Here is a 16,704-nt window from a genome sequence, read left to right as displayed (position 1 = left end):
CCCCAACAATATTTAATTCACCTGAGCCTCATTATACCATCATTATAATATGATGCATATGCCCAGAAGTTTATTAATATCATTATAACAGACTGAATTCTGGGAACGAACATGTGCAGAAAGCAAATGATGAATCACTGAGTCCAGTTAATCTTAATTGTCAATCAAGGGAGACCACCCCTCTAAGAAAAGTAACCACCCACAGCAAATAGGGATAAAAACCCCAAAGGCTTTGTTACCAGGCCTTTGAGCGACGCTTCTCTTGCTCAGACCAGCTTCCATGTCTGGAACTGTACTTTGCCTTCTAATAAAGCTTTTCTTTTCTGCTGTATCTCGATGTCTTGCTCAATTCTTTGTTTGAGACATCAAGAACCTGGATGTCTCCGGTAACAGAAGAGAGGAACAAGTGATCTGCAATTGTTTCCACTTCCACAAAACTGGGAGAACTCACACTCTTCCAAGAGAAAACTACAGGAGATATACACGTGTAGCTTCCTCCTGCCCTTCTTCTTCTCCAGTGGGTTGAAGAATAACCACTGATTGGCGAATTTGGAAAAAGAACTAAGCCCTTCGGCTTAGTCCCTTCCCCTGTCCTTTTTTTCTGAGAGATTCTGTCCCCAGGATGCCCAAGTTCTCTTTCTCTCCCTGTGCTTGTGCAGTTCTGCCTATGACAGAGTTGTTTAGAGACAAAACTCTTGCCTACTGAGATTTGACTTCAAGTCCTTGAACCAATAATAGTTTGTCAGTCAATAAACAAAACTCCTCTCTCCCCTTCCCAGGTTCTGAACAAATTGAGAAATAAGACATGGGATTCAGAAATAAGGGAATCAAACATCAGCATGGAGCTGACATGACCATCATCAGGCTCCCTCCTAGTCCTCCTGAATTAAACATACCTACCCAGGTACAGCCTATCCTGCTAAGGTGGCTGCTTAATTGATGGCAGAGAAAAAGGAGGATACTGAGACATGTATGGTAGATGCTTTTCCAAAATTCAGTACTAAGTCAATCTTTTGTATCTAAAAAGGAGTGAATGAAGGAAACGAAAAGAATAATAATAACCAATAATAATAGAAGCTAACATTCACTGAGCACTTACTATGACCCAGGCTCAACCCTAAATATCTTTGATGAGTTTATTTATCAAAGCAACCCTGTGAAATAAGTGCTATTATTGTCCTTACTTTAGAAATGAAGATATTAAAGTATAGGAAGGTGAAGAAACTTTCCCAAGGTCAAAAAATGGAGTCATGTGTGGGGAGGTAACATTCAACTTACATCTAGGGCACAGCTAAGATACAGACAATCCAGAATTATCTGTAAAAAAAAGTATGGACCTACACATTTTCCAATTCTACTTTTTTTTAGTGAAAGTTTTAATTCATCTTTCTAACATATTACCATAGATTTATACAGTTCCTTTAATATTGTACTTTGTACTCTAGAGCTAAGTTTACTAACTTGTGAAATCATAACATGTTACAGCTGCAAGAATTTTGAAGTTCATCTACTTAAAATTTTTCCTATAGATATGAGAAAGCTAAGGTCTAAGACAGATAAATTACTTGCCCAAGGTCATCAGGCTGGTTGTACAAAGATATGACCTGAACTTAGTTCACCTGTTCTTCCAAGATGTCCTGTTTTTATTATATCATCAAATACATTAATCGACTGAATAAGTGAAAAAGCAAGGAGACAACTATTGGAATTTTCATTGCTATAAATATTCTTCTCATTAAGACATTAGATTACTTCAAATTTTTTTCTAGTTATTCTGACTTAAAACTTTACTTCTCTGTTGAAATATATCTGGGAAATAATACATTGCTAGAGGTATAGACCTCTAGCAATATAAGTATAGATCTATTCAAAGTGAATTTGAATAGACATTAGGTGCTGCCAAAAGCCCTTTGTTGAGGACTGTTCGCAGTTTTGTGTCCTCTTTCAAAAATCAGGATGCTCTTATATTGTAATACATGTTTCTGTTCACCAGACAATGAAGAGAGTCTCCAAAGTAAACCCTAGGAGAGTTCTCTCTCCATCTGTCAGAAGAAAAACACAAGAGGGTGGTTTGTCTGCAGGACAAGCCCCTCAGCTGGCTCCAGAAAGGTTCTGTTCTGGTAGCCTATCTGTGTAGATGTGCAGGAAGGAAAAAGAACATTTTTTTGTTGTTGTTTCTGATGATAAGAAAATATGTTGTTGTTTTTTTTAATGAAAATGATGTCTTAGTTTTAAATCCTTTCTTTTATAATATATTTTCTTTTGAGCTGAAAATGACTTACTCATATGAAACAGATATGAAGTAAAATTTAATGTCACCAATTCTACAGTGGAGCAAGGTCCAAGAACCCCAGAGCTAGCAGATCAATAACACAATCAACTTTAGAACTTTGTTTTAAATGCCCACTTTTACACTTAGACTACCAAACCATGCTGTTTCTCATTTCTCTGAAGTGTTTAAGGAATCATCTGCTTAAAATTAGTGCCTTGCCTCAGTCCTTCAGATGCCTCTTTGCTACTATGCATAAATCCCGCAAGGACTTTAGGCAAGGCACAATTGTGCTCAGATGCCCAGGGTGGGTTGGAGGGGGTGGGAGGTTAACTAATTATAAACAAAATTACCTGCTGACTTCTTCAGGAATCCATGTGAGTAGATTGTTGTTCAGATTAAGCAGGATCAAATTTTTTAAGCCATCTGTTAGAAAATAATTTTAGTCGCTTTAGCTACATGTCAGAAAATAATTTTTAACCACTTTTCCATATACCTTTGTTGTCCTTTTTATTTCTTGCTGTGGCCAAGGCTCTTTAGGTTGCTGGTAATAGATAACCTCTTAAACTAGCTTAAACAAAGAAGGTTAATTTATCACAAAGTTATAATGCTAAGTTATGGCTCCTGAGGACAAAAAGTACAGTCAAGCTACCATGAACTGGAATGAGAAACTAAAAAGCACCATTACCCACGCTCTTTTTTTTTTTTTTTTTTTGACTCAGACAGCAGTACCATAAATGTTTGTTGTGCAAATGAATTAAGTCCAAAGGTTCTTCTTTATTAGTGACATTCATCCACTCAACAGGAAACCACCAAGGTAAATCAGCCAAATGCCCCATGCCTACCTGCAGCTGTGAAGTTGGCACTCAGCTCAGCCAGGCCCAGCATGTGTGTGCATCCAAGCAGACCAACTCAAGTACACATAGCATCTTCTTACTGCTTTTGTGCACACCTATCTAGTTGGGGGAGAGGGGCTCACCTCTCATGCTTGTGCTCCACTGCTGCACAGCACCTCCGTGAGATTGTTCATGACAGTAGTCACTTGGGGGCCAAAAACGGTAAACTCTCTGGTGAAGAGAATGATGTGGATGTGGTGTGTGTTTAAGTGCCTGTGCTACTTCAGGGCTAGGGTCTTCTTGAAGTGGGATGAGTAGATGTGTGCTAGCACATGGAACAAGTATTTTCCAATCTTCACCAGCGACTCAAAGGAGCCTGGAAATTTTCTGCCATATTTCGTGGGGAACACATCCTCATTGGTCACCAGCTTCTACACAGAGCTCAAGACTAAGCTGATGTACTGGGGTGGAGGGTGGAGGAGAGAGGGCTGAGCATTTAATCTTCTTTACCTACTCTTTGTACTAGTAATACTGGGTGTCACACCTGGCCATCGTCTGGCATGCCTCTCCTGTGCAGAATTCTGAGATAGTGCTATAATGGCAGGAAGTTGTGGAGAAACATTATGGCTCATTGAAAGATAGATCTCCAAGGGCAGTACCATCAGTGGCTTGAACTCAAAGTCGGTGATTCTGTTTTTGGTGTACTCTTGTTCCAAGTATACCTTGTTCTCCTCCCCATCAGGGCTCTTCTCATAGACTTCCCTATGAGCTAGCCCATGGCTGTGTAGGCCCACTGCCCTGCTGCCCCACATGCTAAGCCCTCAGACCACAGCAGTGGTGGTGGCCAAAAGTCATATTAATATAAATATATTTTATATATACAGATAATATATACATGCTATATAATTAATTATAAGCTCATACATATGTATTGGCTATTTATATATACATAGTCCTTTGTCTGCTCTTGGTAGTCACAAAAATGCTCATGCTTCATCTCCTGGGCTTCTGATGTTTCGGAGCACTGAACCAAGTTGTGATGTCCAAGGAGACCCCGGCCACACTCCAGGATAATAGACTGTCTTCCCCACCCTGAGCTTCTCAAAGTCTGGTAGATTACATACCATCTGGGAATCTCTGCAGAACACAGAGTGCAGAACATAGTTTCATTTCTCATTATACTTTCTCTCAGCTTCATATTCATGTCCTGTCCCCCTTTTCCCTTCCCACGTCTTTCTCTTTCTCTTTCTCTTTTGAAAATTAGATTTTCTCTAATTTTCCATGTATTTGTAGCCATCCCACAACTCCTGCATTTGATTGTCCACAGACGGGATAAACAGAGTTTTCTCAAATGAAATGCCTATAGGAACCAAGAAGATAACAAAACACAGCAGTGGGCCTGGTGGAAATCCAACTGGCCCATGTGTGTTGAGCTGGAGAATACGTGCTTTATCTAAGAGGGCAGCAGCCATTCAGCCAGCTCCTAGCAATTGCTGTCACAACAATGTGATTACAGTGTTGCCTAAACTTTCTTTTTTAAAACAAACAAAAAATCCAAACAAACAAAAAATCCAAACAAACAGAAATCTTTTTTAAAACAAACAAAAAATCCAAACAAACAGAAATCCAAGCTTTTATGTGAATTCTCTTGATCTGCAAATGTTGGTACTAAACTCAAATTTTTAAAAAGGCAGGCAAAACAGATCCAACCTATTTGTGGACCAGATTTAGCCATGGGGCCACCAGTGTGTAACCATTGTCTTAATTCATGTGATTAGCTTAAACCAATTAAACTTTCAGATTTTATCATAATCAGCAAGAGAGAGAATATGACTGACCCAGTTTAGGATACATATCTAGCCCTGGTCTAGTCCACTCTGGACAGGCCGATAGGGTTGTGTCATACATGTTGGACGTGCTCAACCCCCTGATACCAAACTATTTCTGCAGCTGGATAATCAGGACCTGACATAAAACATAATTCATGTCAATCAATCACATGAGATTTCCAAAATTCAACAGCCCTAAATTAAGAAATACAGAAACTAAAATATTCACGGTAAAGTTTCATACTGAATGGAATGCCAATTATTGGATTCCCTATCTTTTCTTTAAAATTCTCCTCAAATTGATTTAAACTTAGTATATTGATCAAAAACTGTGACTTAGTATCTGAGACAATAAAAAGTGTAAAGAACAAAGAGAGCTGTAGAAAGTTTTTTTCTTAATTTGATTTCCAACTAGTTTTTACTCTGGCATAGAGAAAGAGCCCACAGATTCAAGAGTCTAAACATACACTGATTCTGAAAAAGGAGAAAATTCACTAACACTGATGCTTACTTATTTTCTTAGGTCTACATGTAAAGAAACATATTACAATAGTTGAAAAAAAAAAGTCCCCCAAATTCCTTAATTTCAAGAATATGTCTAAATATCTCCAACAAAAAAAGGATTAAAACTCCTTTTTCACTTTAGTTCCAAATTGTTAAATATAGTAAAGGGATTAAATTTGATGCTATAATGTTGCTTTTCTTTGACTAACTTACCACATGCTCCAGATGCAAATCTATGAATTCTATTTCCAAATAAATGGAGCTTTTTCAGGGATGTAAGGTATTTCATCTCTTCTGGAACTTCTTCTAAAAGGTTGTTTCCCAGATTTAGTGCTGTCAACTGCAACCATAAAGAAATTTAATGGACTTGTACATTATCCATCTTCAAATGAGAAAAAAGAAATAATTAAGCCCCTTTGCTGAGATCTATGTAACCTAAGAAAATTCCAACATGATTCTAAACAATTATTTCACATATACCTAAAGTGGTCTTTATAAATAAAGTTCATTTGGGCTCATGTTCAAACACTTTATGTTAATTAAAACAATTTAATTCTCACTAAAGCACTCATTAAAATTGTATTGCAAACCATTCCAAGGGTATTTAAAAATGCAATTAATGATCCATTCATATGCACTTGAGTAACTCAAGAATATCCTAATATTGTGACCCATAGACTCAAAACCATTAAAAACTCAACAAAGAAGCTAATTTCCTGAAATCAGAAATATAGCCCAAGATCTGAGGTCCTCCTGTTGTACTACTCCCAAATGTGTTTTTTGTTTTTTGTTTTTTTGTTTTTTGTTTTTTTAATTTAGACCAATAAGACTTCTTTATTACAGGATAGAAAAGTTGGGGCGGGGGAGGATAAAGTGACTCTGTGATGACAAAGTTTATAATAGAAACTACTAACAAGGCACGGTAGGGTAGAGAAGATCTACCCCATAGGCACCTGCTCTACCAGTGAGGATTGGTTAGATATAGGAAGTATTGCACATAAGAGGAGTTAGAAAGTTCCTCTTTGATTTTCTAATCCAATAAATCAATGATACAGGATTGTTCCCTAAAATATCATTTTTTTATTTGATTTGAAATCAAATTGCATCTTCCAAGATACAAAAAGAGTCTTTTCTTTCACTCCCAAACCTAATTTACCATTCAGATTTCATTACCAACTCCATATTTCAGAATTTTAACATTAGGGGTAAAAGAAAAAGAATCATAGGAGTTCTGACAAATTAATGTATTTATATAAGACAAAAATAATTAAGAAAAAAATTTAGGCAATTTACAATTATATTTAAATGTCACCTGGTACTTGGTGTGGATGTATGTTAATGATTTAAATTAATATAAAGTAGACACAGATTCATTTACAATAGAATTCATTGTCCTTACAATTCATAAAAAAGGTTTTGCTTCCATACATGCTCTCTTCTTAGATTTACCACTGTCCTGGAAACAAAAAACCACACATCCACCATCTTAGAGGCCTTATTCTTCTGTAAAGGTGAAGTTAAAATATCCAGGCATACCTTGTCTTCTTACACTTCACTTTATTACACTTCACAGGTGCTGTATTTTTACAAATTGAAGGCAAGACCCTTTGTTGAGATTTTTATTACATTACATGGTCTGGAACCAAACCAGTATCTCCAAGGTATGTCTGTATTTATGCAGCCATTCTAATGAAAAAACTTAATCCAGAGTCTGTGACTATATTAGTTTCCTATTGCCATTGTAACAAATCATCACAGACTTAGTGGTTTAAAACAACACAAACGTATGATCTTAAGTTCCAGAAATCAGATATCAGAAACGGGTCTCACTGACATAAAATCAAGGTGTCAGCAGGTCTATATTCCTTTCTGGAGATTCTAGGGAAGAATCTGTTTTCTTGCTTTGTCCAGCTTTCAGAAGCTTCCCACATTCTTTGGCTTCTAGTTTGCCATTTTATCTTCAAAGCCAGCAATGACTGGTAGTCTTTTTCAAATCATGTCACTCTGATGTTCTCTTCCACATTAAAAGACCTCCATAATTATACTGGGCTCACCCAGATAATCCAGGAAAATCTCCCCATCTCAAGGTCAGCTATTAACTTTAATTCTGTCAGTACCCCAATTCCTCTCTGATATGTAACCCAACATATTCACAGATTATGGGGATTAGGATATGGGTATCTTGGGGAGGCGGGCATTATTTGTCTATCACAATAACTACTTGAAGTTTTTTCCAAAACGGAAGTAGATTTCATTCTTTTGCACAAATTTAGTTTTAAAAAAGTCATAGCAGAAGGCCAGTGCTGACAACCTAACAAAATTTCTGTGATACTTGTGAGGAATACAAGAACTTAAGGAATCGTTAAAGGTTTGAGATTTTACCCAACTTGCAAATAATAGTTAACCTGCTACCATTTCATAGATGCTGGTAGAAAGCATGAGACCCCTGGGAAAGAGACAAAGGACAGTTTGTTACCCACAGCAACAAAAGTGCCCAGAATATTGCTATTTTTCCACCAACAATGCAGACAGTCAAATAATATCTGGATATGCAGTGGTTTGTGTTACAGAAAAGAAACCATGAGTTTAGAGAATCTGAATCTTTTTAAATGAGCAGAAACCTTCCATGCCTGTCCTTTGTTCCAGAGGGAGAGATATAGCCATCTCTAAGGAAGAAGGTGAATCAACATTTATTTTTATTTTATTAAATTTATTGGGGTAACATTGGTTAATAAAATTACATAAGTTTCAAGTGTACAATAATACATCACATGCATACTGGATTATGTGTTCACCACCCAAAGTTAAATTTCCTACCATCACCATATATTTGACTCCCTTTGCCCCCTCCCCCTAACATTCATTAAAAAATATGCATTGTATGCCTCCTATGAGCCACTAATTCTAGGTACAGAATATACAGCGGTAAATAAGACATCTAAGTAATGCATTTACCCTAAAACCACTTACACAGTAACAGTGAAATAATTGAATGAATGAGTGAATGAGTGAATGGCTAACTAAATTAATAAGAAAAATAACAGATAGTACTAAGTGCTGTGTAGATAATTTTTAAAATGAGGAGATAGCGATTGGTTGATCAAGGAAGCTTGTCTTAGAAGTTGATATTTAAACTGAGATATGAGTGACAATAAGAAAGAAAAAATAGCCAAAATAAGGACCCCAAAGCAGGAACGTTCTTGGTATGGTTGAGAAGCCAAGAGATGTGGCTGATATTGCTTGAGCATAAATGGTAAAGGGAAACCTAGAAAAAGTGAGGTTTGAAAGGTATACTTGAGCCAGGTTATGTATTATTTTGTAAATCAGGGTAAAGAGTAGGGATTTTACTCTAAGTGAAACTAGAAAGGACTGTAGAGTTTTGAACAATTATGTAGGATTATTTGATTTGTGTCTTAATGGGAGCACTCTGACGTGTATAAAGAATAGTCTTCAGGTGGAGCAAGAAGCAAAACACAGAGGTAACACAGGCATGAATGTAGTGGTCCAGGTGAAGCATCAGAAAAAGTGTGCTGCAGAGGAAATGTGTGAAAACAAAACTTTTGCTATGAAGGGACACTAGAAATTAGGAAGAAGCTGGAGGGTTTGTTTCCCCTTAAAATAAAATATATCACAACTTATATTTTGATGAAAATAATCCTGTAGAGAATGAATAACTAATGATATAAAGAGAAAGATAATTGCAGAATCAAAATCCTTTAGGAGATGAGAGAGGATAGAATCCAAAGCACAAGTGGGTGCTGGCCTTAGATAAAAATAGATTCTTATTCGAGGTAGTAGGCAGGAAGGTAGAGAAGGTGTATGCAGATCAGAGCACAGGAATCGATTTAGTAAGGGAAAGATGAGAGAGTTCTTGACTGACAGTGTCTATTTTTTTCAATGAAATGTGAAACAAAGCTATCTGTTGACAAGAGGAGATGTAAGAGGTTTGATGAAAGGTAATTTTAAAGGACAATCTAGAGAAATTTAGTAGAGTGGCTGATTCAACTTAGCTCCCAAGATGATATAAAATAGATATATGACTCAAGAAAAGACACTTTTTCTGGGTGACACATTAACTACACGGCCCTTGGGCTAAGACAGGCTTCCATGTGAAATTCTGAACTCCACACCAAATATGACATGTAGAAGAGGAAAAGGGTGCAACTGAAAGCCTCAAAATGTAAAGGTTTTCAAAGTTAAGATAAAATGAATGTATTGGGATTATTCTTGATAGAATAGGATAACTAAAAGAACTTATTGATGGCCTTCAAATTCATAAAGGTATCTTAAAGGCCAAGTGGTTATACTTTATCATCATGGCAAATATGTCAGAGATTCAGACTAAGTTACATAAATTATACATAAGGTCCAGAGACACCACAGCAAGGAATGAGTTACCCTTGAGGTATACCTCAAGACCCAATCTAAATGTTTCATTAATTAATCATATTTATTATGTGCCTGATATTATTCTGAATGCTACAGTAAAAAAGACACAAATGATCCCTCTCTCATAGTGTTTATACTTTAGGAAGTGAGACAGACAAATAATTTCTGTTAGTGTTAAATGCTACATATGAAGGAAAGGAAATGGGATAATGGAATGGAAAGTAACTCAGAGCTAGACTGAGTCATTAGGAGGTGATGTTTGAGGCGAGACATTTGGGATGCCTTGACACAGTTACTCTAAATGGTATGTTATTCACAAAGGGTTTCAAAGTAGCAAGCATCCAGAAAGAGCACACACAGTGTTTCATTAGTCATACTCTCTACGGTATGGGCAGTTCCTGAGGGAAGGCTTTAGTCATATAAGAAACAACTACTTGGTAAATTTAAAACTTACATTACTTCAATAAGTATATATAAAATAAAGTTCTGCTGGTATTTTCAGAATGTAATTCTTCTGTCCCTTGGAAACTGGCATATTGCCATAGATAGGTACCATTGCTACTAAATGGTTTCTTATGGACCCATTACCAAGAGAATTATAGCATCTTACAATCCAAATGAAGTTTTATAAGTCACCTAGTAGCATATTAAATGTAAATGGGCAATTATATATCTTCCTCATGACACAATAATGAGTAATTCTTTTATCTAGTTAGGAAGCTTTATTTATTTGTTTACTTTATTTTTATGTTTAGGCTCTCTGAAACTTCTACCCAATTATTCCCACAGCAATTATAAAAAAAGTTTTATCCCCCCTCCTTTCTCCCACATAACAATCTTTCAAATTTTTGAAGATTGCTATCATATTCCTCCTGAATTTTTTTCATTCTTCCTTAACCATTTCCCTCCGGACATAATTTCTAGACCCATCACTGACCTGGTCACTTTCTAATTTTTTCTAAGTACCTCTCTCTGAAAACATGGCACCTCGGGTGATACAGGAAATGTGGTCTCATAGTATAGATGCTAGTGGGACCAGGAAACCTCCCTCGGTCAGATGACTATACTTCTATTAATGCAGCCTAACCTGGCATGCACTCTTTAAGCAGCAAGACATATTGTTGATGCATACTTAATTTTGTCTGTGTCAATGAAAACTGCTAAGTTAACAGTCAAAGAGATAAGCCACATCCCAGACTTATGCAATTGAATTATTTTCTTAAATGTAATTATCCCTGTAAAAATTACATCTTGTTAGTTTGGGCTCAAAAGATATCTCAAGTGAATGTGATGTTGACATTCTAAATTCAAAGTTTAAAACTGGACAATGTCAATGGACAAATCTTTTTTTCCCATCCACACTTAAGTTAATGCACCCACCATTTTTGTAATCTTATGGTAGCCAACTTTGGAATCGCCTAGAACTTCTCTCTCTCCACCTATATTCAGTCAAGGAAATTCTCAAATTTCCTTTTAGATGCAACCTTTTCAGCTACATACCATTGCAATTACTTTAAGAATAGTAATCATGACTGCCTGATTACAGATAGCATTACATAGCCAAAGAATGCAAAGAATGAGGTATGCCATCATTTAAATTCCCTCTATCCACTCCTGCTAGATTATATATAAACTGCTGCCCAAATAATCAATGAGGAATTTCCTCACCCAATATTTTTTAAATATGTTCAACCTCCCCATAGTCCTTTCCATATCTTTGCACACTTGCCCTAAATTCTTCCTAAATTTGAATAGACTCATTTGATTGCATTGGCCTACTCATATCTCTGTGTTATAACCTATCTGTGGCCTGCCTTGAAATAGATATGTGTGGTTCCTCTTATGTCTTGGATATGAGATAAGCATCTCTGCATCCATCGATGCTTTTGCATTATGAAATCTAGGTTTCATGTGTAGCAATCTTTGTATAAGTAGGAGAGAAGAGGACAAGAAATCAGAAGAAAATGATTTATTAATGATAACACTAACATTTGAATAGAATTTAATAGGTATAGGTATCAAACACTGTGCCAAGCAGCCTTATACATTGCCTCACAATACCACCAACTTTCCAGAAAAGGGATCTGAGGTCCAGGCTATGATTTATGGTGAAATAGCTTAGTTTCACTCTATGGTCTGCTGTTAACTTTTATACTACACTGTCTACTGTTGCTCAGAATGATTATATATAAGCTTATAAATGCACATAATATATTCATTCATACACACACATACATATACATAATGGAATTATCTTGTATGCAACACATGGAATTCTCATTTTAAATATTCTTGTTCTATTGGTTTACACACTTATTAGTCAGTATTGTGCAGAAGGCAAAGCATAGGCTTTGGGGACTATCTGCTATGCAATGTACTAGGTAAGTGATCTCAGGCAACTCACTCTAATTCCTAAGTCTCCTTTTTGTTTTTAAATTGGGGATAGCAGCATTTACTTCTAAAGGCTATTTTAAGGATTGGCATAATAAAGTGTCTGACAAATAATAGATATTATAAAATACTAGCTATAATCTTTTAGACCCAGGAGACTATTTCACAAAATGTTAGATGTGCATGGTACTAGAAATGCAGTAGGTACTTCAAATATATATAGACACTTCCATTTGGCTTTTAAATGTTAAACTTATTTGTTTTCTTAATGATATCTAACTCATTTTTTCAAAGATTTCTAAATTCACAGCCACTTTTGAATGACATTTTCAGGAGACGAAATATTGACCACAGAATAAAGACTTTATGTTAATTTGTTAATTTTACTGGAAATTTTTGTTTGTTTCTACAGTGATAATGTGTTTCAGGATTGTTTCCATTAAACTATCACTATGTCTTGGTTTTCCAGTTGTTATAATAGATGTCTGTGTTTAATACTCCCCACTGTCATGTACCACATTCTCCATAAAGCCATCCTCCTATTGTACATGCATGACACTGTGTACAATCTATGACCAGGTATTATCTTCTGCTTTCTATTATATTGATTCAAATATATATTATATCTTTACTATTAAGTGGAAATTTCACAATGACAGGGTCTCTATGTGTTTCATCTAGCATTCAAAGAATGGTATCTGGAATGCAATAGTTGCTCAGTAAACATTAGTTGAATGCTGCCTGCTTGGGACATATCTGTAAACATAGTTCAAACTGTGGAACACTCATATGGCTCCATGTCATTTTTTTTTCAAAATCAAGTATCTATAGAGCTCAGTCAGCTCCAATTTGCCCAGTTTGATTTACTTCCTTCTAATGGGCTACATGCTTTTCTATTCTAGCCATCAGCTCATTCTCACTAACCCTATATTTGATTCAATGTATCATATGTACTTCTAGAACTTGATTCAGGCAATTTCTCCTAACATTTAATTATGCTATGCTTGTAGCTATTAATTACTACTAGAAAGTGTTATGCTATTTATTACATCTTTCAATTACTTATTTGATTTTTAAAATGAGATCCATGACTAATTTGGATAAAAACTTTTTTAAATGTAAAAAACCCAGCTGAAATGTCCAACTTTACCTGGAAGTCGTTCTGAACTAGATTATGGCTTGATGATACTATTTTAGAATAGTATTGGCCTATGACAAGTATAAATATGTTTGAGTTAGTATATGAAATAATTGGCCTATGACAAGTATAAATATGTTTGAGTTAGTATATGAAATATTAATCCTTAAATTCCTTAAGGACAGTAAATATTCCCATTCATTACACCTACATAGTACATAATATACTGTCAGGTTCCATAAACTATTTAATAAAAAGAATTGAATCAAATTACTGAGAAAAATAACAAGATTTTTACATTTTTCTAAGTAGCATATGTACGACAAAAGTGTATGAAGGAGGGCAGCATTATGGCTCACTCAGCAAATTCTTATAAATACCTTCTTTTTTTAGAAATCGGTGGCATCTTTAAGACCACAGTACAATCTCTGAACTGTGTAAATAATCTATATCCATCTTTTGAGTATTTCTAGCACATTTTATTCAAGCTGCTCTTGGAACTCCCATTATAATGAGAAAAGAGATTTTTTTTTCCAAAATCTCACAACCCTATATGAGAAAAATTACTAGTTCATGAACATCTAAACGATAATATCTTTAGCCTGAATCTGCCTTGCAAAGCACTTTAAGGGTAGTCCACAAGAAGGCTAGTTTCAAATCAATCAAATTCTTTTTTAAAAGTAAGGTATAATTTCTTCTTTAAAAGCAAGGTCAGAGCTGAGCCAGCTCCCTATTTAAGAAAACTGAAAACAAGCAAGTCAAAATTGGGGTCTCTTCTAAATAGTAGAAGGATGAGGAGGAAAATAACAGGGAAGCCACAAGAAAACAAAATAATGGTAATCAGATTCTCAAGCCTTCTTCCTGAGGAAATATATTTTACAATCTGTAATTTTTAACTAAACAACTATTAAATATGAAGGAAGAATACACATTTCAGGTAGATAAGAGTTCCAAAATTTAACTAACTACCATATACCAAGAGTAGGATGTTATCTAGAGATTTATTCCTACAAAATAAAAGAGTAGATTAAGAAAGAGGAAAATAGGAGATACAGTGGTCCAATTCAGGAGAGCTGTAAAGAGATTGTCCTTGGTGGACAGTGTGCAGAAAACCTGAATAGTAGTCAGCTTAGATTGGGTTAGAAGAATGAAGCCTCCTGGAAGAAAGTCGCTCAAAGAAAAAAAGGTTATACAAGAAAATATAATCATAGTACACTAATTGACTCCATGTGAATGATATTTACTTCATAACATACATTTTAGAATTCTCCAAGAGACAAAAATTTAATTGTGGTTATAACTGAATACATAAATGCTATATATCTTATAAAATTAAGTTTAGAATTTATGAAGCAGAAGACAGGAAGAGAGCTGAAGGTGGATTACTGATGCTAACATTTCCATCTTACAAAGTAGGGAGTGAAAAAGAGATTGTAATTGATGAAAGAAGAGATGAAGGTGTAATAATATGAAATTTAAAGGAAAACTGTGAAGAAAATAAACATATTAATATAATTATACTTAGAAGATGAAGAAGAGTGATATCTAAAATGAAACAAATCAAGAAAAAAAGATGAGTTAAAAGTGGTTGTATATGGAGAACAGGATTGAGAGTGAGAGTGAGTGGGACAGAAGATAGTTGTTTTTTATTATAAACCTTTTATAGTATTTGATTTTTCTTAATGCACTGTGTTAATTCATTGGGGAAAAAAATCAAGCAGAGGGTAAGAACTGGCTCAGGCCTTGGTCAAATCCTAAATTCTTCTGCAGAGAAACTCCTCTGTCCCATTAGAAAAGTCCAAATCCTTGTTATTCTGTAACTACAAATGTACTTTTAGTATTGCTTTATTTCTTGCAAAGATTTGGCCACACAGATTACAAGCTCAAATAATTTTGTAAATCAAAAAGAAAATGAGGTAGGTTAAAGTACGAAAATAGAGATTTGGGGGTGGGGGTGGGGATCGGGGTGGGGGTAATACTGAATTCAAAACTAATGAACTGCAATGACTTAGCTGGTTATAGGTTCTTTCCATGATGATGACAGTTTACAAGTGAGCAAAAAGAAACCTGCAAAGTTAATATCCCTTGCCTCCTCTCAATCTCAAGACAGTAGCTGGTGTTTCACATTGTTTGACAGAGATGTTTAACACAAGCATCTGGGATTTATTCATGTCAACTGTTGCTCTTTAAGAAGGGCATTCTTTATTTAGCATACTAATACTCTTTTAGAGACTACTTCAGAGTAAATGAATGTCCCCTCCTTCCCATTCCCTGCCAACACTCCATTTCAAAGTTCAGCCTACTCTAGGAAATTGAAAAAGAACTCCCTCCCTAAATCCAAACTGTGTCTTCATTCCATATGCAAAAGCTTCAAGATAGTCCCCAGGATGAACAGCATCTCAGGGATCCTCAAAACAACTTCCAGATGGAACCCCCAAGGTAGACAAGCAGATCCGGGCTCCCAACATTTTTCAGATGACAGCCTCCAGAAAGATGAGTGTGGCAGAGACCTAATACTCTGATTCTAGATGTGAGCTCAAGTGTACCTGAATAAGTTGAAACATCTTCTTCCCCTGTCATATGCAATTCCCTAAGGGAGAAAACCTCCTGATGCTCTCTCACAATGCTCAACAGTAAATTTCCAGGAAGCTAATTCTCCAGAGATTGAAGCCTTATTGTTCTCCCAACTCTTTTCTTTCCTCCTATTTTCCATCCTCAATCCAAAAAGATGTGCTAGTCCTCACCTGGGTTAAGGTGCTTATCTCTGGGCACACTTTGGGAATTAGGTTATTCTGAAGGTCTAGAGTCTTCAGGCCAGGCAGTTTTTCTAATGTTGACGGCATCTTTGTTATCTTCTTCCCATTCAAGGTAACGATCTTAGTACTTTTACCACCCCTCAATGCTCTTACTAACAACCTTTCAGCCATGGGCTTAGAAGAGAAATAGAAAAGAGAGGAGGTAACTATTAGGGATTAAGTTCTTTATTATTCATCTTTAGAACTCTAAGTGCAGAATTGGCGTGTCATGGAAACAAAAACATTCTGAGGTCTACCGGGTTGAAGGTGGGAGGCATCAGATAATTTCCTGAGCAAAAGGTAGAAAGGGGAAATAGCTGATTCCAGATTTGGAGCAGGAAATATACAAGATGATCCTAGAATATCTCATGCCAGAGACATGGAAGTTATTTAAGACTAATGAGATCATATCAAAAGGACACAGAAGCCAACTTCTTAAGGACTCCCACTGGTCTAAAATAGGAAAATTTGAGGATCAGAAAGAATAATTCTGAACTGAAACATATCAAAATACAATCAAATCTAAGAGTTCATGATGGTATTTTAAAAAATA

The 16,704-nt window shown here is 35.8% G+C and overlaps 1 protein-coding gene and 1 pseudogene across 2 annotated transcripts in view; both read right to left on the bottom strand.

The window, feature by feature from the left end:
- Positions 1-16,319, bottom strand: part of LRRC69 (leucine rich repeat containing 69) — an 87,382-nt gene extending 71,063 nt beyond the window's left edge. Inside the window, exons 1-3 of one of the 2 annotated variants that reach the window (XM_006916682.1) lie at positions 16,101-16,319; positions 5,652-5,778; positions 2,623-2,695 (exon numbers count right to left, since the gene is read on the bottom strand). In XM_006916682.1, the coding sequence (XP_006916744.1) occupies positions 2,623-2,695; positions 5,652-5,778; positions 16,101-16,283 (383 nt within the window). In that variant the 5' untranslated portion in view covers positions 16,284-16,319. The remainder of the gene's footprint in view (positions 1-2,622; positions 2,696-5,651; positions 5,779-16,100) is intronic. The other variant, XM_025050143.1, reaches the window with a different exon arrangement.
- Positions 3,252-3,917, bottom strand: LOC102884931 (annotated as a pseudogene).
- Positions 16,320-16,704: the final 385 nt, after the last annotated feature.

This window comes from Pteropus alecto, unplaced genomic scaffold (genome assembly GCF_000325575.1).
Source record: "Pteropus alecto unplaced genomic scaffold, ASM32557v1 scaffold164, whole genome shotgun sequence".
Taxonomy (NCBI): domain Eukaryota; kingdom Metazoa; phylum Chordata; class Mammalia; order Chiroptera; family Pteropodidae; genus Pteropus; species Pteropus alecto.
This window is presented reverse-complemented; position numbering and strand designations above follow the sequence as displayed.